Genomic DNA, 21415 nt, shown 5'->3' on the forward strand with positions numbered 1-21415 from the left:
TTCACCTGGAAGGTGTGGGGGATCAGGTGAAAGGGCAGGTGTTAAAACTTTTGCAATTACATGGTAAGGTGTGGCGGATGTGTGAGGTCATGTTAGGAGTGACGAAGGAGCGTACCAAGATATTGTAGGGAACAGTCCCTGCAGAATGCTGACAGTGAAGCAGAGGAAAAGGTGTTTTGTTGGCAGTATCCAGCTAGAGGTGGTGGAAATGGCAGAAAATGATCCATCAAATGCAGAGATTGATAGAGTGAAAAATGAGAACAAGGGGAAATCTTACTGTTGTTCTCAGAAGGGAAAGAATGAAATTGGTAGCAAAACTGATTAACTTTTCCAGTTCCAGGTGACAGCCAGAGGCAGCATTGGTGGCATCATTAATGTATCACTGAAAGAGTTGCGGGTGGGAATCCCAAATAGGACTGAAAGAAAGAATATTCCAGACACACGCCAGAAAGACAGGCACCCCAATCCATAAGTGTGGCATATGTAGCCCAAATTGTACTAATATACAAAATACTTTTTTTAAAATTAACTATTTCTTCCTCCTTTATACTATGATGTGGACTAATCTAGTTTTCCCACACATCAACTGGAATTTGCAACTTGGCAGCCCAGTTGGTAACAGACAAATCCTCTTGTCATTGTAGAATAACATAATTTCAAAGCAACAAAGCAAAATCGCCATTATGTCTGAGTTGCTCTCTATCTTCTAAAGCTACCTGACCTCCACTAATTGCCTCCAAATAACAGCATGGCTGAAACTGGAATGCATTATGAGGGAATTTGAGATTGTAAACCTTTACACAAAAGTGGAATTCCAATGTTCTGTGCCTATACTTCATGGTATTTCAGTCTAAATTAAATGGTAATAAAATTATAATGCACAATACTGCAGCACTTCCTTTTTAAAATGATGTGCACTCTCAAAAAATTTCAATAAAGTCATTAACACACAACTTTGAATGCTATTGCACCAAAGAGAATATGTGTATCACCATGAGGCAGACCTACTGCCCTCCAGTAAATCCCAAACATGACCTGGCCCTGAGTACTGGGACAGACCTTTCAGAAATGGAACCACTTGATAGTAATGCTGTCGCATTGATACCCACTCCATGAACTGGCTAAATATGCTAGAGTAGCTCCTTGTGACTGGGATGACTTAACTCATTACAAAATTAGAATTAAGTCAGAAAATTCTCACTCACATAGCAAGTTGTTTGCAAGTTTCACTTTGGAACTCAAAAAACATTCCAGCAATAGTCCAAAGACATATGTGCAAGAACGTGCTGGACCCTTAGCCAATCCGTGGCATTTACCTGACAATATGGAAAACTGCCTGGGTATGTGCTGTCCACAAAAATCAAGACAAGTCCAACCTGTTATGTGATGTTAAGGGTCATCAATGGTGCTATTAAGCAGAACTTGCATAGCTAGAACCTGCTGCTACTTAGTTCGAGTTCTAGGGCCACTCAGCTCCCGACCTCATTATAGCCTTGGTTCAAACAAGGACAAAAGAGCTGAATTGCAGAGGTGAGGTGAGTGTAACTATCTTTGACATTAAGGCTGGATTTGACCAAATATGGCTTCAAGAAGCCTGGCAAAACTCTAGCAATTTGGAATCAGGGAGAACACTCTCTACTGTTTCAAGTTACACCAGAAACATAGGGAGCTGATGGTGGTTGTTGAAGGTCAGGCATCTCAGTTTCAGGACATCTTGGAGGAGTTCCTTAGGACTGTGTCCTAAGCCAACCACTTTAAGCCATTTCATCAATGACCATCCCTCCATCATAACGTCAGAGGTGGGGATGTTCATCAATGATTGCGCAATGTCCAGCACCATTTGCGACTCCTCAGATATTGAAGCAGTCCATGTCCAAATGCAGCAAGATCTGAACAATATCCAGGCTTAGACTAGAAAGTGGCAAGTAACATTTGCGCTGTGTAGATGCCAGGCAATGACCATCTCCAACAAGACAGAATCTAACTATCGCCTCTTGTGGTGTTACCATCACTGAATTGACCAGAAACTGAACTGGATTAGCCATATAAATGAAAGGAGCATGTCAGAGGTGAGAAATCCTGCAGTATTTAGCTCACCTCCTGATGCCCAAAAGCCTGCCCACAAGTCAGGAAAATGATGGAGTGCTTCCGCTTGCCTGGATGAGTGCAGCTTCAACAACACTCAAGAAGCTTGAAACCATCCAAGAAAAAGCAGCTCAAGCCCAATTGATTGGCACCACATCCACAAACATCCATTTGCTCCATCACTGATACTCAGCAGCAATAGTGGGTAGCCTCTAAAAGATGCACTGCAGAAATACACCAAAATTCTTTAGAGAGCACCTTCTAAACACATGACCACTACCATCAAGATATAAAAGGGCAGCAGATACACAGGAACATCAGCAACTGTATTTACTATCCAAACTATTCACCATCCAGATTTAGACGTACATCACTGATTCTTCATTATGGCTGGGACAAATCCTGGAAATCCCTCCACACATCCCTGTGAATGTAACAAATGGACTGCAGCTGTTTAAGAAGGCAGCTCATCGCCATTTTCTCAACAGCAACTAGGAATGGGAGATAAATGTTGGCCTAGCCAGCAAAGCCCACATTTCCTGAGTGAATAAAAAAACACTTGTTCCGGTGCATTCAGTCAACCTTAAAGCCTCTGCCAAAAGTCACCACCTGAAAATCTGAAACACACTTCCCAGAGTTTTGTAGATCAACTAAACTTTTCAAGATTAATCCCAATGCTAGTTGGTCTAGGGTATCAGAGGGATATTTAACTAAAGTGTGTCAATAGATTGAGGTAGACATCAGCCATGAACTAACCTAAAAGCAGAAGGTTATAAATACCTTACTTCTCTTCAGTAGTGGTACTCATTAAGACCATCCCTAAAGCTTACCTCTTTGGCCAAGCTTTTATTCACCCCTCCTAAAATTCCATTTTTGCATCAGCATTTGTTTGTTTTTGATCTTTTATCGTCTTGGAATGTCTTCCTACATTATAGGGACTAAAGCAGTGTAAGTTGTTAGCTCTGGAAAGGATCACGCCAGCTATGTCTGTAAGATTAGCAATTGAAGCCGGAGAAGAAAGTGTGCATTCTGCTTCTGTTGAAGGCAGTTCAAGAAGCAAAGATGGGCAGAAAGCTAGATGAGATTGGACCCAGCCCTAATCAACAATCACTCCATGAAAGCATCCCTGATCTCCATCCCAAAAAATAGCACATTTGTGGATTACAGATTGTGTTTATTTTGTGTCCATGTTCTATTTATTCCAATAATAACTTCCAACCCTCAAGATTACTCTAATTATATTGAATTAAATGTCTTCATCTTTGTGCCTTCTCCAAAGGAACTTTCCAATTTGGTACCCATTTGAATTTTGGTACCCAGGTTGATAGTGCTCTTAAGAAGATAAAAACAAGGACTGCAGATGCTGGAAACCAGAGTCTAGATTAGAGTAATGCTGGAAAAGCATAGCAGGTCAGGCAGCATCCGAGGAGCAGGAGTGCTGTTAAGAAGGCATACGGCATGTTAGGTTTCATTTGTAGAGGGATTGAGTTCCAGAGCTGCAATATCATGCTACAACAATACAAAACGCTAGTGCGGCCACACTTGGAATATTGTGTAGCAGTTCTGGTCCCCATATTTCGGGAAGGATGTGGAAGTATTGGAAAAGGTGCAGAGGAGATTTACCAGGATGTTGCCAGGTCTGGAGGAAAGGTCTTATGAGGAAAGGCTAAGAGACTTGGGTCTGTTCTCATTGGAAAGAAGAAGGCTAAGAGGGGATTTGATAGAGACATACAAGATGATCAGACGATTAGATAGGGTAGACAGTGAAAGTCTTTTTCCTAGGATGATGACGTCAGTTTGTACGAGGGGGCATAACTACAAAATTGATGGGTGATAGATTTAAGACACATGTCAGAGGCAGGTTCTTTACTCAGAAAGTGGCAAAGGTGTGAAATGCCCTACCTGCCAATGTAGTCAACTCAGCCACATTAGGGAGATTTAAACAATCATTGGATAAGCACATGGATGATGATGGGATAGTGTAGGTGGACAAGCTGAGAATAGTTCACAGGTCGGCACAACATCGAGGGCCGAAGGGCCTGTTCTGCGCTTTATTGTTCTATGTTCTATGTTCTAAACAAATTTCCCTAAATATTCATGATTTGTTTCAATTATAACTCAATGTAAATTGGTTATCTTATCCAAAATGGCACACTGGAATAGAATGAGATGTTCTTCTAACTTCTAGGATGAAGTAAAGGTAACATTGCTGAAAAATTTCACTCTGTTGAATTTATCCTGAGAGATGCTGATTAGTACAGAAGGAGCTTCTATTGCACCTGAAATTTAATAGACCTTATAAGTGTTAGTTACTGATGCTGATAAGCTAAGACTCAAAAAAAAAGTGAAGTGTTTTATTAGACAGTAATGACATATCTCATACTTAGCACAAAAACATCCCAAAAACACTTATTCTAATGCAATTAGTTGCACAATCTAAGATGGGAATTATCAAGGCATGGAGAAAGAAGGTAATTAATGTAATCAGTCATAGCAGACTGCAATCAGCACGCCACTGCATATCAAATAATCAGGATGTATGCTGAGAGTTGATGTATTACCTTACATGGAAACATAATGCAACTTCCTAAACTGCAACAAAATGAGCTGTCTCCTGTATGCTTGTCCATGCAGCAAGATTGAACTTCCCAAGGCAACTTGCTTTTATGAAATCTGACAAGCATTGCAGTGGATGTAAGTAGTCCCCAATTTAGCTTCAACTTAGTCATCATGTGAAGTAAAAACAACTTCTAGCAGGAGGTTACATTCAAAAGTGCTTGGATAAGAGAGAGAGTAACAACATTGCTGCTCCAATTCGCACCAAAGTCAAATATGGCTCTTACTAAGGGAGACTGATCACAAACGATCTCTCTGGTGTTAGTATGCCCCAAATGATTTCTGTAAAGGCAACTTATATAGAGATGGGGGAAGTATTTGTCAACTTAAGGCAAAGACCTTTATGTGAAATAGGGATTACTACGCAAATTAGACACTCACTATATCCTATCAGGTGCTCAAAGGCAGGAGGCTGTGTTACTATGTACCTAGCACAACCAGTACCTGATCAAGAAATTAGTGAGAGAAAACAGAGGAAACTTTATTCTAATGAAAAGTGTTGCTATCCCCAAATATGTGATAGGACAATTGTAAAGGAAACTTTGCTCCATAGAATTGTGCCTTGCTGACCAAGGAATGACTATGTAAAATGCTTTATACAGTGTCTAACATGGCTATATCTAAACAGCGAAAATGGAGCAAAGCAGGAAGAGTTTTAGTTACTGAGAACTCTGCCTTACCGACAGAATGGATCATCTGGCCTTTATAGAACTCTGCTTAAATGCAATGGGATAAAAATCAGATGGGATCTACAGGCATGCAATTTGCCTGTCAGATTACTATCCAGGCAGTGAATTTGATATTATGAATCATCAAATAATACTGTAATTGTAATATTTGCAATGTGAATATTACACACTTCATTGCAGACAGTTATTACTTAATTATTGTAGTTACAGAAGATCCTTATCTATATGAGTTATAGGACAGCTGTCTGCAGTGAGGTGTACAGCTGCAAATTTATTTTGGAACTGGAAACCCGAAAATTACAACTGTAAAATGACTAGGTGAATCATGATACGTTAAAATGCTATCTCCTGTTGAGTCTATGACAGCTTTTTATTTCAGATCACTCTATTCATTGCTTTTCCTTAGATCATGTTAGTTACTAAAAAGCAATCTGCAGGCAAGTGCTTGAACGTTGAAAAGCAGTGGTCACCTGTTGTGCTTTATGTGCTGGCATTTTTTTTATTTATACAACACTCAGAAGAGTGTTTTGCCTAAAATGTAGTATTATTTACTCCAAACTGTGCAAATATTGATTTGTAGCTCATTCTGTGGCAAGTTGGATTGAAATTGTACCTTTAATTATACAGCAATCTGGCCAATTGTGGCTGATTTTGAACTGGTGTCCTTGAAGGACGGTATATTAAGACACTGTCTTAGTGTACCATAGTATCACTACATTACTGCATGAAACCTTGCAGTGGCCTCCCAGGTAGTCATGAAAGATCGAGTGGGACAATTTGAATAATACAGGATCCAACTTTAACAAAAGAAAGACAAAGAATTGCTGATGCTGGAAATCAGAAACAAATGTTTCTGTTGTTGTTTAAAGGAATTATCCTTGGTGTCCTGTCTAATATTTATACCACAATCAACATAATTAAAACATGGTCTGGTTATTATCACATTGCTACCTTCAGGAGCTTGCAATATGCACATTAGATGCTGCATTTCACTTTTCTTCAGGGAGATGAGGGGAGGTGGGACTTTGTGGGAGCACCTTAAATCAAGAGCTTTCAGGGGCTGACTCAAGTTTGAAACAATGAATCACAGAAAATCCCCAGGACCAAATTGCCTACATCTGAGGGTCTTAAAAGAAGTGATTGCTGTAAGGGTCCCAGGGGATTAGAAAATATTCAATGTAACATTTTTATTCAAGACGATGGCAACAGAAAGCAGGAAGCTGCAACTCAGTTAGCCTAACATAGGCTAACATAGTAAAAGATGCTGGAATTTATTGTTAAGGATCAAGATACTTAGAAAGTCATAAAAGGATCAGGCAGAGTTTCATCTGTTTTGTGAAAGGGAAATCACATTTAATTAATTTATTAGAGTTCTATGAAAGGAAACAAGGAAAGTAGACAAAGGAGAATTCGCAGATGTAGTATACCTGGATCTTATAAAGTGGAGTATCGAAAGATACTAGATGCAATAAGTGCTCATGGGGAGGGGCAGGGATGGGTAATAGACTGGTGTGCATAGATAGCCAGTTAACAGGAAGTCTAGGTTAGGGATGAATTGGCTACTTTATCATTTGATAAGTTTTAAGCAGCAGAGTGTCATGAGGATCATTGCTGAGTCTTCAACTATTTAAATTCCAAATCAATGACTTGGATGAAGGGAATGAATGTATGATAGCTAAATTTGCTAATGACACCAATATAGGTAGGAAAGTAAGTTGGGAAAAAGAGGTAGTAAGTCTGCAAAATACATATAGCTCAGGTAAATGGGAAAAATTTGACCAATGAAATATGTTATGGGGAAATGTGAACTTATTTATTTTAACAGGAACAACAGAAATGCAGTTATCTATTTAAATGGAGAAGGAATGCAGACTGAAGTGGTACAGAATCTGGATGTATGGGCACATGGATCTCAGAAAGTTAGTATGCAGGTATAGCAAGTGATTAGGAAGTCAACTTAAATGCAGTAATTCATTGCAAGGAGAATGGAAAACAAAAATCTGGACATTTTACTGCAGCTATACATGGCCTTGATTAGAACAGAATAGAACAGCAATTTATTGTCACATGTATTTTTACAAAAAAAGTGAAAAGTATGTAAGTCACTTAAGTTAATGGCAGAAGTCAAAATTAGAAGAAAAACGTAAAAGTTCATCACAATCCAATTAACGGCTCCTGGGTTTGGGGTACACTGGAAAACTGTGTCAAAATTACCACACACGTCCAGGTCGAGACCACAATGCCAGGCTGAAACCTCCCCACCACGCTGAGATGAGACCTCCTCAATGGGACGAGACCTCCACGCTGGGCCATTGGAAGACCTCGAAGCTGCCTCCAAACCAAGGACGAAACCTCCATGCCAAGATGAGACCTCCATGCTTCATGCTGAAATACCAGGAAATTGGCAAAGAAGACCTCTATGATGGGGCGAGACTTCTATGCTGGACTAAGAACACCACTCCCAGCTGAGACCACCCCCACGACAAGAGCATCCTTCTGTACAAGACTGCTACTCCAGGAGACTGCCAGGTCTATCCCATCAATCCAGGCCATTGGAAGCCACCTCATCGCTGGGCCTAGACCAGGAGATGACACCTTCCACCAAAGTCATTCAAAGATTGTAAGATACCATAAAAAGTAGAAACATTTTAAAAACTAAAAAGATGACAAAGTAAAATGGAGTATATGAACTGCAATGGAGCCCACACACTGCTACTTTGCTGCCATCGTATGTTGATGTTGACCAAGTCTCAGCATCGTGGACTGTTTTGGATTCCATATAATAATAAGGATATAAATACATTAGAAACAGTTCAGAGAAGGTTCACTAGACTCAATCCCAGGATTAAGGGCTTAATTTACAAAGGTTGAACAAGTTGGACTGTTCTTGTTGACTCTAGAAGAATGAGAGGTGATCTTACTGAAATATATAAAGATCCTGGGAGGACCTGATATGGTGGATACTGTGAAGGTGTTTCATCTTAAGGATTAGCTAAAATTAGGAGACATAGTTTAAAAATAAGAGGTCTGCTTTTTAAGACAGGTGAGAACAAACTTGTTTTTCTCAGAGTGTGATTAGTCTTTGGAATTCACTTCTCCAGAAAGAAGTGGAGATTACAACAATGTATTCATTCCAGATTGAGTTAGATGGAAAAGTAGAGTTGAAACCACAAGCAGACCTTCCATGATCTTACTGAATGGCAGAGCAAATTTGAAGGGCTTACTTCTTCTCTTCAGTCCTACTTCCAGCACAGTTGTCAGTCAGTTTTGAGACGCTTTGTGACATCTCAAAGACACCTTGAAAGGTGGAAACAAGATCTGCAAGACCAATATGTTGAGAATCTGACATGGCCTTGCTCATCTGTTGTGTTTCAAATGGAAGATTCCATGCCTGTATCAAACTGGAAATGTTCAGCTTCTTTCCATACACCGTACTCAATTGATTGATTTCATCCAAGCCAACTGAACGGACTTCAATTAGAGAAGAGCAAGTTAATGAGAGTTTTTGTTCCTGAACAAATGGAGGCCCTTATTGTAAATGTGCATGTGTTAAGAACAAGAACAGAATTAGTTGTGTTCTAGATTTGAATGGAGCACCGGCACTCACTGTCAATACTCACATATACCATTTGAGCAAGAAACATTCGATAAATTGCCATTGTGGAGCCAAACCTTAGTGAAATAGTCAAAGTGCTACATCATAAGGTGTTAGATATGTTACAATCAAAGTGTTACAACATTTGATAAGGGTGAAAATTTAGAGGAAAATTGGAAAGAAAATGAACTAGAGTCTTTACGTTTAATGGAAAATTGTCATTGTTGAAAAGTTTTTACCATAGCTATCTATCCGTAGTTTTCAAAACACAATCACAACAACGCAATTTGTGTTGTGACAAATATCACTCATGTCCTAAAACAGCATCTGCATCGTATTTTTCTAATTTCCTGGGGATGTTTTTCAAGATAACTCCACAAGAGGATGATTCAACATTGCTTTACATCCCACCCCGAACCCCCCCATGCTATTCTGATGGAGATTAGTCAGAGTTAAAGGGACACATACTGAGCCAAATGGGCACCTGACATTTTCAAGTTGTCAATGATTGTGAATGGAGATGGGAGTCAGCCACATAGGTAAAATATGCACAAGACAATCAGGCCACTAACTGAACTTACAATCTATTGAAAGCACAATTTATTCATTCTCTAATTCCCATTAATCATGATAATGCCTTTACATCATTCCATGCATCCCTGCATTTTAATTCAGGATGAATTAACAATGTGCAATATTTTGGGGGAGACAGTTTATACTTGCATTTGAACAAGCCACACTCCAGGACAGATCTAATGAACATTTCTGTTTGAAAATCCATATTTATTAAGATGCAAATAATAATATCCTCTTTGGCATTCATTATTATAACATATATAAAATCCATCTAAATCTTTCATTAGCCTCTAACCTACAGTTCACTCCTGGAGTCTATTATTCAATACATATTTTTTCCTGGCCAATGAGTTTCTATACTGGGGCTTACCTTTCTGTATCCACTACTCCATACATAATCCACCTGATCAGATTCCAACCTGTCAATCATAGTTGCCATACACTCACCCTACAGTTTTGTATGTGTGACTATTCTTTTGTCTTTTAGCCTTGTTTCAGTTGATGATAGCTGACAGTAACTGCTATGTCCTTGATGTGTGATAATGTTTCCCAGCCCTTACTGAATTAAAACATCTCAGTTACTCAGTAGGGGAACAGCAGTTGACGTCAGTGTATCTGGACTAGGGATGCGTGAAAGAACAAATTTAAAAGTATTAATATTTTCTTTGCTGTATGCTGTCCAATGCAAGGAATTGCTTGGATGGATGCAACATCCGAAGATCAAATCACTCATAGGCACTCAGGACTTATGCTCTCTCATGAAGAATGGCTACTTGGATAAAATATCAGAGAGTCAGTAATGAAGTCTTAGAATGGAAGGCCGGAGGCAAAGAAATAGCAGCTCCTTCACACTGTTGACTTAACACTCACAGCCTACACCCACCCACTTCACAGCCTGAACATAGCAATTATTAAATAAAAATATCCACAAGGAGAAAAGGAAACAAATAGAAATAAAAGATTATTAAAGCAAATCACAATTCTTCATTTGTAGAAATTTTTTAAAAATGATGACATGGACTTCCTACATTGGGCTGGAAGTGATTGTTCCAATGATCCATACACTGAACATTTTTAACCTTCAGGTTAACTCTGACAACTTGAAATGTCTGCAATCTTTAGAAAATAAGCCTATCATCCCTTTCAGCTGTGATTACTTGTAATGGAGGTCTTGCTGCAGTGCATCCAAAAGCGATATAATTTTCAGATAGCTCCCACTCCACCCTTCGCACCAAACACCCCATCGTGGTAATGGTTGATGTGAAGAATAGAAATTACTGATGGTGATATTAACAACTAAAATTTAATCTTTCTCTGTGAATTCAATGCAGGTAGGAAAATGTGTTTTTGAAAATGGGTTAATGCCTGAATAAATCAGTAAGTTCTTCCAATATAACAAGTTACTGTGCAAGTTTGTTATTCTCTTTCCACCTTGAACTACCACATAAAAGATGTAGGATCTCTGAACTATTTAATTTTTTTTACCATAATCCGAATGAAAACACAGCCATAAAAATTTTTGAATGCTGATTCACTTGTAGTAGTTTGTTAGTTTCAGATTATAGTACATCTGTTTATTTGATCCAAGAACAGTTCCATTTTCAATGGCTATTCCATTTGGATTTTACATTTAGAGTTGCTATGTTGGAGAATATGAGATTATTACTTCCATTATTTGGTTAGTGATAGGACAGCAGTTCATTAACTACTTGGTGTCTACTCACATAAATGCAGTCTGTAAATATGTGAGATCATGCTGATCATACAGTACATCATTTTGCTTATTCATTTTCTTTACAGGCACCAAGAACAAAGTCAATGTGAGAAATTGAATAATTATCTTACTTTGTACTTAAACACCAAAGCATAACCAGCCCAGGTATGGCAAAGGTTCAATACTTGAGCTTATTGGGAATCATTGTGAAACCACCTAAGCCTATTTAATACAGCTCCTTTCAAAAGACAGAGCAAAAGATTCTGATCTTCTTAGTCTGCATTGGATTTAAACCGAGATTCGATAGGAGATCATTTGTAATCCTCTGTGTCACTCTATTATTGTAGTGAATCGGTCTTCTATAGCACTGACTCATTGGCTTAATCCTGCGTGAAGAACAAACCAATCTTTCCTTAAACATGATCCTAAATATCAATTCAACTGCAAAATGTTTGGAACAAAGACTTTATGCAAATTGTCAACATATTATACAAGTAATATAAGTTGGATTGGTCAAGTTAATGGACGTTCCATTCTTTGTCCATGACTTTGAAAGTTTACAAAGCAGTGCACAGGCTAACTTAATAAAAAATGGACAAGAACGCCACAGATTTTATACAATGATATGTTGTGCATATATGGGAACTAATACTGAGGAACAAAGTGTGCAGTATCAGATGAGAAGAAATGATACTCTTTTACCTGTTCATAGTATGCATATGAACCAACATTGAAGGACACATGAACTAAACAATGGCAGCATTTGTACAGCTTTTGCTGTACTTGTTGATGTAAAATTATTATGCATACATTCTTCAGAAGACTAATTTTGCCAGTAACATACTACAGGATTACTATTGTACACTCTAAAATAGTAGAAGCATTTGGTTAAATTAGAATCAGCAAACATTCAGTGGGTTAAGGTTAGGGTTAGGATTAGTGGGGTGGAACATTCAATTGCAATATTTAAAAATAAAGCCGTCTGAGCATCACAGCAAAACAAATAATTTTCTGACAATGAATTAAACATTGTAAATAAATTGTCATAGTATTGCGGAGAAAGATATTGTAGCACTTTACACAATTTGTGTAAAGTTCCTTTTCAATAAGTGCATTATGAAATACGAAATGTGACTACAGGTTACCATCAAAAATTATCACAGTGTGTATGGTTTTCATTATGGCCTTATGCATCTTAGGATGGGGAAATCCAGAGTACATCATAAAATAACAAAGAAGGTTGATGAGGGCAGAGCAGTAGATGTGATCTATATGGACTTCAGTAAGGCTTTCGACAAGGTTCCCCATTGGAGACTGATTAGCAAGGTTAGATCTCATGGAATACAGGGAGAACTAGCCATTTGGATACAGAACTGGCTCAAAGGTAGAAGACAGAGGGTGGTGGTGGAGGGTTGTTTTTCAGATTGGAAGCCTGTGACCAGTGGAGTGCCACAAGGATTGGTGCTGGGTCCTCTCCTTTTTGACATTTACATAAATGATTTGGATGCAAGCATAAGAGGTACGGTTAGTAAGTTTGCAGATGACACCAAAATTGGAGGTTAGTGGACAGCGAAGAGGGTTACCTCAGATTATAAGAGGATCTGGACCAGATGGGCCAATGGGCTGAGAAATGGCAGATGGAGTTTAATTCAGATAAATGCAAGGTGCTGCATTTTGGGAAAGCAAATCTTAGCAGGACTTATACACTTAATGGTAAGGTCCTAGGGAGTGTTGCTGAACAAAGAGACCTTTGAGTGCAGGTTCATAGCTCCTTGAAAGTGGAGTCGCAGGTAGATAGGATAGTGAAGAAGGCGTTTGGTATACTTTCCTTTATTGGTCAGAGTATTGAGTACAGGAATTGGGAGGTCATGTTGCGGCTGTACAGGATACTGTTGGAATATTGTGTGCAATTCTGGTCTCCCTCCTATCGTAAAGATGTTTTAAACTTGAAAGAGTTCAGAAAAGATTTATAAGGATGTTGCCAGGGTTGGAGGATTTGAGCTATAGGGAGAAGCTGAACATGCTGGGGCTGTTTTCCCTGGAGCGTTGGAGGCTGAGGGGTGACCTTGTGACCTTGTTAGAGGTTTACAAAATTATGAGGGGCATGGATAGGATAAATAGACAAAGTCTTTTCCCTGGGATCAGGGAGTCCAGAACTAGAGGGCATAGGTTTAGGGGAAGAGGGCAAAGATATAAAAGAGATGTAAGGGACAACTTTTTCACACAGAGGGTGGTACGTATATGGAATGAGCTGCCAGGGGATGTGGTGGAGGCTGGTACAAATGCAACATTTAAGAGGCATTTGGATGGGTATATGAATAGGAAGGTTTTGGAGGGATATGGGCCGGGTGCTGGCAGGTGGAACGAGATTGGGTTGGGATATCTGGTCGGCATGGATAGGTTGGACCGAAGGGTCTGTTTCCATGCTGTACATCTCTATGACTCTATGACTCTCTGACTCTATTTGCCTCATTCTCATATATTTTGGACATTCTTGGTTATTGGGAAATAGTCATAAAGTCAATACAGCACAGGAACAGACTCTTCAGTCCAATTTATCCATGATTACCAGACATCCCAATCTGACCTAGTCTATTTGCCAGCATGGCCTATATCCTCTAAGCTCTTCCTATTCATATAACCATCCAGATATCATTTAAACGTTGTAATTACCAGCCTCCACCACTTCCTCTGGCATCCATACACATACCGCCCTCTGTGTGAAAAAGTTACACCTCAGGTCTTTTTTAAATCTTTCCCCTCTCACCTTAAACCTTTGCCCTCCAGTTTTAGACCCCCTCAGCTTAGGAAAAAGACTGTCTATTTACCCTATCCATGCCCTTCATGATTTTATAAACCTCTATAAGGTCACTCCTGAGCCCCCGATGCTCCAGGGAAAAAGAGCCCCAGCTTATTCACCCTCTCCCTATAACTCAAACCCTCCTGTCCAGGCAACATCCTTGTAACTGTTCAACAACATCCTTCCTAGGGCGATCAGAATTGTATGTAGTATTCCAAATGTGGCCTCAGCAGCATCCTGTACAGCCGCAATATGATGTGCCAACTCCTATAGTCAATGTTCTGACCAATGAAGGCAAGCATACCAAATACTTTCTTCACCACCCTGTGAAGGATCAGCCCCCCCAAAAATTCTATCTAATAGACAATGACTCCCATCAGAGAAATAATACTCTTGCAGCTCCAATATAAAAAATGATTTAAAATGTGTGATCGTCATTAGCCCCTAGTATGCAGTTCACAAAATACTAATAAATATTTAAATAATAATTAGGAATTTGTAGTCCACTCAGTTTCTGCAATCAAATGAAGACTGAATTACTTGGAATTGAGCAAAAGCTTTCTAACACTAAACTCTAATTCACTTCAATTTAACCATTTGCTCAAGGAGCCAGAAGTAGAATAGAATAAATAAGGTGCGATCCCATGAAATTTCCATGTATACTTCAATTATCAATAAAATCTGTGATATTATTTTTTGTTATTAAATTAAGTTTTACAGTGCAAGAGCAAAGAAGGAGCATGATAAACACCTCAATCCCTTGATGGATTGGAAGCAGATGCAGTTGTGGACTTCAAAAGGGCATTGGATAAGCTCACGAAGATTACAGCAACACACGGAAAAGGTTGGGAAGTGGAATAAGCTGAATTAATCTTGCAGAAAGCTAGCACAGGTATGACAGACCAAATGGCCTCTTCTTATGCTGAAATCAGTCTATAATTCAGCAAGTTCAGTTGCAGTGCAGGAAACATACTAATGCCCTGTGAGGGCATGTCAGAGACATAGTCTCTAGAAACACTGATTTTTTTTTTCTTTTACAAAATCCTCCGCACATTTGAACGGCAAAAACAATGGCAGAAAATGACAGACAGATCCATTGTGGACATGAAATCCAATCGGAACAGCCATTGAAAACTTAAGTGTTTTTGGAACAAAATAATCAGGGAGGAGAAATAGGTGGAGACTAGGATAACAGGTGCAGAATATGAGAGATACAAGCAAAGCAATGGGGGTGAAAAAGTGATAAAGAAAAGATGGAGACACAAGTAAACAAGGTGGGCCCAATCACGCTCCCTAGTTACCCTTTTGTCCTTAATGTATTTGTAAATTACAAATTTAACCCTATTTGCCAAAGCTATCTCATATCCCCTTTTTGTCCACCTGATTTCGCTCTTAAGTATACTCCTACTGCTTTTATACTCTTCAAGGATCACTCGATCTCTCCTGTCTATGCCTGACATATGCTTCCTTCTTTTTCTTAACCAAACTCTCAATATATCTCGTCACCCAGCATTCCCTACACCTACCAGCCTTTCCTTTCACCCTAACGGTCTCTGGACTCTCATTATCTCATTTCTGAAGGCTTCCCATTTTCCAGTCATCCCTTTACCTGCAAACATCTGCACCTTATTTGCTTTTGAAAGTTCTTGCCTAATATCATCAAAAATAGCCTTCCTCCAATTTACAGCTTCAACTGTTAGATCTGGTCATTCCTTTTCCATCACTATTTTAAAAGTAATAGAATTGTGGTCACTGGCCTCAAAGTGCTCCCCCACTGACACCTCAGTCACCTGCCCTGCCTTATTCCCAAGAGTAGGTCGGGTTTTGCACATTCTCTAGTCGGTACATCCACACACTGAATGAGAGACTTTTCTCATTTACTCTTCACAAATTCCTCTCCATCTAAACCCCTAACACTATGGCAGTCCCAGTCTATGTTTGGCAAGTTAAAATCCCCTACCATAACCACCCTATTATTCTTACAGATAACCAAAATTCTTTACCAATTTGTCCCACAATTTCCCATTGGCTATTAGGGGGTCGATAATACAATCCCAATAAGGTGATCATCCCTTTCTTATTTCTCAATTCCTCCCAAATAGCTTCCCTGGATGCATTCCCAGGAATATCCTCCTTCAGTACAGCTGTAAAGCTATCCCTTATCAACAACACCACTCCCCCTCCTCAATGGCCTTCCTTTCTATCCTTCCTGTAGCATTTGTATCCTGGAATATTAAGTTGTTTGTTTCTGAGCCACGTCTCTGTAATTGCTATGATATCCCGGTTCCATGTTCCTAACCATGCCCTGAGTTCATCTGTTGAAACTTTATTGCTGGAACAGCACAGCAGGTCAGGCAGCATCCAGGGAACAGGAGATTCGATGTTTCGGGCACAGACCCTTCCTCAGGAATGAGGAAGGGCCTGTGCCCGAAACGTCGAATCTCCTGTTCCCTGGATGCTGCCTGACCTGCTGTGCTGTTCCAGCAATAAAGTTTCAACTTTGATCTCCAGCATCTGCAGACCTCACTTTCTCCCTGAGTTCATCTGCCTTCCCTGTTAGTCCTCTTGCATTGAAGTAAATGCAGTCTAATTTATCAGTCCTACCTTTGTTCTCTGCTTTGTTCCTGCCTGCTTTGTGTGGAGCCGCAGGAGAGGTGGGGGGGAGATACTAAACAAGTATTTTGCATCAGTGTTTACTGTGGAGAAGGACATGAGTGATATAAAATGTGGGCAAATAGATGGTGGCATCTTGAAAAATGCCCATATTGCAGAGGAGGAGGTGCTGGTTGTCTTGAAATGCATAAAGATGGATAAATCCCCAGGACCGGATCAGGTGTACCCTAGAACTCTGTGGGAAGCTAGAGAAGTGATTGCTGAGCCTCTTGCTGAGATATTTGTATCATATTAGTCACAGATGAGGTGCCAGAAGACTGGAGGTTGTCTAACGTGATGCCACTATTTAAGAAAGGTGGTAAGGACAAGCGAGGGAACTATAGACCGGTGAGCCTGACATCGGTGGTTGGCAAGTTGGTGGAGGGAATCCTGACGGTCAGGATTTACACGTACTTGGAAAGGCAAGGACTGATTATGGATAGTCACATGGCTTTGTGCCTGGGAAATCATGTCTCACAAACTTGATTGAGTTTTTTGAAGATGTAACAAAGAGGATTGATGAGGGCAGATGGGTTGATGTGATCTATATGGACTTCAGTAAGGCATTCAACAAGGTTCCCCATGGGAGACTGGTTAGCAAGGTTAGATCTCATGGAATACAGGGAGAACTAGCCATTTGCATGCAGAACTGGCTTGAAGACAGAGGGTGGTGGTGGAGGGTTGCTTTTCTGACTGGAGGCCTGTGACCAGTGGAGTGCCACTACTTTTTGTCATTTATATAAATGATTTGGATATGAACATAGGAGGTATAGTTAGTAAATTTACAGATTACAAATTGGAGGTGTAGTGGACAGCAAAGAGGGTTACCTCAGATTACAATGGGATCTTGATCAGATGGGCCAATGGGCTAAGGAGTGGCGGATGGAGTTTAATTTAGATAAATGTGAGGTGCTGCATTTTGGGAAAGCAAATCTTAGCAGAACTTATGCACTTAATGGTAAGATCCTAGGGAGTGTTGCTGAACAAAGAGACCTTGGAGAGCAGGTTCATAGCTCCTTGAAAGTACAGTTGCAGGTAAATAGGATAGTGAAGAAGGCATTTGGTATACTTTCCCTTATTAATCAGGATATTGAGTATAGGAGTTGGGAGATCATGTTGTGGCTGAACAGGATGTTGGTTAGGCCACTTTTGGAATATTGCATGCAATTCTGATGTCTTTCCTATCGGAAGGATTATGTGAAACTTGAAAGGGTTCAGAAAAGATTTACAAAGATATTGCCAGGATTGGAGGATTTGAGCTATAGGGAGAGGCAGGATAGGGTGGGGCTGTTTACCCTTGAGCGTCAGAGGCTGAGGGGTGACCACAGAGGTTTATAAAATCATGAGGGGCTTGGATAGGATAAATAGACAAAGTCTTTTCCCTGGGGTGGGGAAGTCCAGAACTAGAGGGCATAGGTTTAGGGTGAGAGGCAAAAGATATAAAAGGGACCTAAGGGGCAACTTGTTCATGCAGAGGATGGTGTGCGTATGGAATAAGCTACCAGAGGAAGTGGTGGGGGCTGGTACAATTGCATTATTTAAACGGCAACTGCATGGGCATATGAATAGGAAGGGTTTAGAGGGATATGGGCCAAGTGCTGGCAAATAGGACTAGATGAGGTTGGGATATGTGGTCAGCATGGACGAGTTGGACCAAAGGATCTGTTTTCATGCTGTACATCTCAATGACTCTTAAAACTGGAAGAGACGAAAGTAAATTGAAACATGTACACTGATACAACATCAGCATAGAAAGTTAGAAAGCAAAGAGATGAGCTTACATTAATACTGAGAGTAATGGACAGTATCAGACAGAAAGGACAAGATAGATAATGAAACAGTTGAAAAAACAATCATAGCAAAACGATGAAACAAAGCAGAGGCAAAAGTAAGCCAAAGAGAAAAGTAATGCATTTAGTTGAAAGACAAATTGTCTATGGCCAACGTGAAAGAAAGAGGAATTTATCCAAGTTTTTTTGATTAACACAGTGTTTGACCAAAGCAAAATAAGCATTTATGTTTTGAGCATGTATATATTTATAAATAATACAACTAATCATTAGTAGTGACAGAAATGCAATATTATCAATATTGCAATATTCACATCAATATTATGCCATATTCACATCACTGCATAACCTGCAAGACCATCTTTGCAACTTCACATTAAAACACAAAATTCTGGAAAGGCTCAGCAAGTCAAGTAGCATCTGTGGAGAGAAAAAACAGATTAATGTTTCACATCAATGATCTTTCAGAACTGATGAAAGATCATAGCTCAAATATTAACTGTAAATCGCTCCACAGATGAAATCTGACCTGGTGCGTATTTCTAGCTTTCTGTCTTTGTTTCAGACTTTCAGCAGCATTTTCATTTTATATGAATGTGGTATTTTAGCTAAAACCAATTTACTGTGGTGGGGGGGGGGGGGGGGGGGGGGTTGTGGATGCGGGGAGGATGAGTTAAGAAAGAGAGTGGTGTGACAGATATTTCGTGACTAACTTTGAGTTTATAGATGGCAAGAGCCCGTAAAACCCCTGTATAGATTCAGGAAAGCATTTAAACCAAAAGATTTATAACAGCCCCTGTGACTATCAAATAATAATCAAGAAGATAAACATGTTCATATTCAAAACTGCCATACCAGCACTCTAATTCTTTAAATATCTACTTAGAGTCTGGAATTGAGATACAATTTTAAAGTTCCTGTTGTTATTTTAACTCGTCCCCCGAAACTGAGCTTTACAAGAATCGTTGTTTTTTAATACCTTTGTCGGTACTTCACAAAGAACCGTACCTTCCGTATCGTTGTCCCCACTTCCTTATACACCAATTTAACCAGCTTTATTTCAAAGTTAACTTCAATTGTAGCTGCTCTCGCCTTTTCCTCAACCCTTTCAACAAAACAGTAGGAAATACACGGAAATCAAAGCCAGTACAGTACATGTGTGCTGACGCCTCTTGAACCATTCACCTAACCCCCACCCCAGATGTGTGTAAGCGGCGATTGCTGTGTTTGGAGACGGCGGTTCAGTGCCAGCAAATGTAACCTAACGTTCATCAGTGTTAAATCTCAGAGATGGAGTAAACTATAGACTCCAATATGTTAATATGACCCGCTTGGATTTCTGGCCGAGTAATCCATTCTGCTAATTATATCTGGCTAGTCATTTGGTGCCCTTTTACTTACGCGAGATTGACATGTTTCTTTAACAGGAACTATGAAGGGAAATGAGAGAAATTGATCTGAGCGGCGCCTTGGCCAACAGTCCTTGACGCTTTTGTTTATATCAACAGAAGGGGATAAAGTTCAGCGGCAAGGGGCTTTCTGGGACTTACTCTGGGTTGCAGGGGATGACAGCCCTGGTGCTGCTGATGGTGGGGTGCTTGTGTTGTGGATCCTGGTGATGTTGCTGGAGATCTCGCTGCTGCTCCTGCTCCTGCTCCTGCTCCTGCTCCTGCTGCTGATGGTGATGATGATGGTGGTGGTGGTGGTGGCGGTGGTGGCCGCCGCCGTTCGCTGGCTGATCTCTGAGGCTCTGGTTCTCCTCCAGGAGCTCCTCCACTTTCAGCTCCAGCTCGTGGATCCGGTGCCTCTGGGTCTGGATGAGGGTCTGCTGATTCTGGACGATGGTGGTCAACTCTTTGAGATAGAGCACTGCCCTCATCGGGTTCTCCATCAGGCTCTCCATGGTGTGGATGCTGCGAGAAGAGAACAGGCAGAGAGTGAGGAACCAGGCTATTGCTGCTGCTCGCCGCTCATACTGCTGTGCTCCGAGACCAGCTGGAAAACTGACGCACAGCCGCGTTCATTAAAGGCACAAGCCTCCTGTTAAAGGAATCACATTCAAGCACATGCCGACAGAAAAGGGGCTGATTTTAAACTTAAGATTTGCATAAACCTCTTATGAATAGCAATTATTTGTTTCCTTATTTGAGATGTCACACGTGGAAGCACGGCGACAATACATGGACCGTTCTCTGTGCCTTCAGTTTGCAAACATTAGCAGGAAAGCTGATATTGGACTATGAATCTGAATATTGCACTTTAAAGTAGTGTCCTCCAGGGGTCGGTATTCGGACTCTTGTTTTTCTTCGGACGAATGTCCTAGATCTTGGGACAATTTCATAATTTGCATGTAACATTGCTATGGGAGAACTGTACACTTGTGGAGAGGACACAAGAATTTCAAAAGTATGTGTTGGTGTAGTGGGAGGACAGATGGCATATGAGATTCAATGTGGAGAAGTACTTTGGGGTTTTAAAGGGGGGGGGGGGGGTTGAATATAAGAGTGGGGAAGTCTTCCTGCAACTGTACAAGCTTTTGGTGAGACCACACCGGACTGACAATGAACAGTTTTGGTCTTCCTATTTAAGGAAAGATATAATTTCATTGAAGGCAGTTCTGAGAAGGTTCACCAGGATGATCCTTGGTTGGAAGGATTGCCTGATGAGCAAAGGCTAAACAATTTGGGACTCTACTCACTGGAGTTTAGAAGATTGAGCGGTGATCTCATTGAAACACATGCTGATCGGATGTTTCCCCTCATGGGAGAATCTAGGAGCAGATGGCATAGTCTCAGAATAAATTGGCACAAATTTAAAACTGAGATTTGAGGAGGAATTCCTTCTCTCAGAGGGTGTGAATCTTTGGAACTGTTTGTCTCCGAGAGCTGCGGAGGCAGA

The 21415-nt window shown here is 40.3% G+C and overlaps 1 protein-coding gene across 2 annotated transcripts in view; it reads right to left on the minus strand.

Moving 5' to 3' along the window:
* LOC148146764 (IQ motif and SEC7 domain-containing protein 3-like) overlaps nt 1–20647 on the minus strand; it is a 209459-nt gene extending 188812 nt beyond the window's left edge. The window contains exons 1-2 of one of the 2 annotated variants that reach the window (XM_087997267.1): nt 20068–20647; nt 11449–11661 (exon numbers count right to left, since the gene is read on the minus strand). In XM_087997267.1, the coding sequence (XP_087853393.1) occupies nt 11517–11661; nt 20068–20420 (498 nt within the window). In that variant the 5' untranslated portion in view covers nt 20421–20647 and the 3' untranslated portion in view covers nt 11449–11516. Of the gene's footprint in view, nt 1–11448; nt 11662–20067 lie in introns of those variants that run through there. The other variant, XM_087997266.1, reaches the window with a different exon arrangement.
* Nucleotides 20648–21415: the final 768 nt, after the last annotated feature.

Source organism: Chiloscyllium plagiosum, unplaced genomic scaffold (assembly GCF_037043375.1).
Source record: "Chiloscyllium plagiosum isolate Xiang-an unplaced genomic scaffold, Cpla_swu_hap1 HiC_scaffold_19, whole genome shotgun sequence".
Taxonomy (NCBI): Eukaryota; Metazoa; Chordata; class Chondrichthyes; order Orectolobiformes; family Hemiscylliidae; genus Chiloscyllium; species Chiloscyllium plagiosum.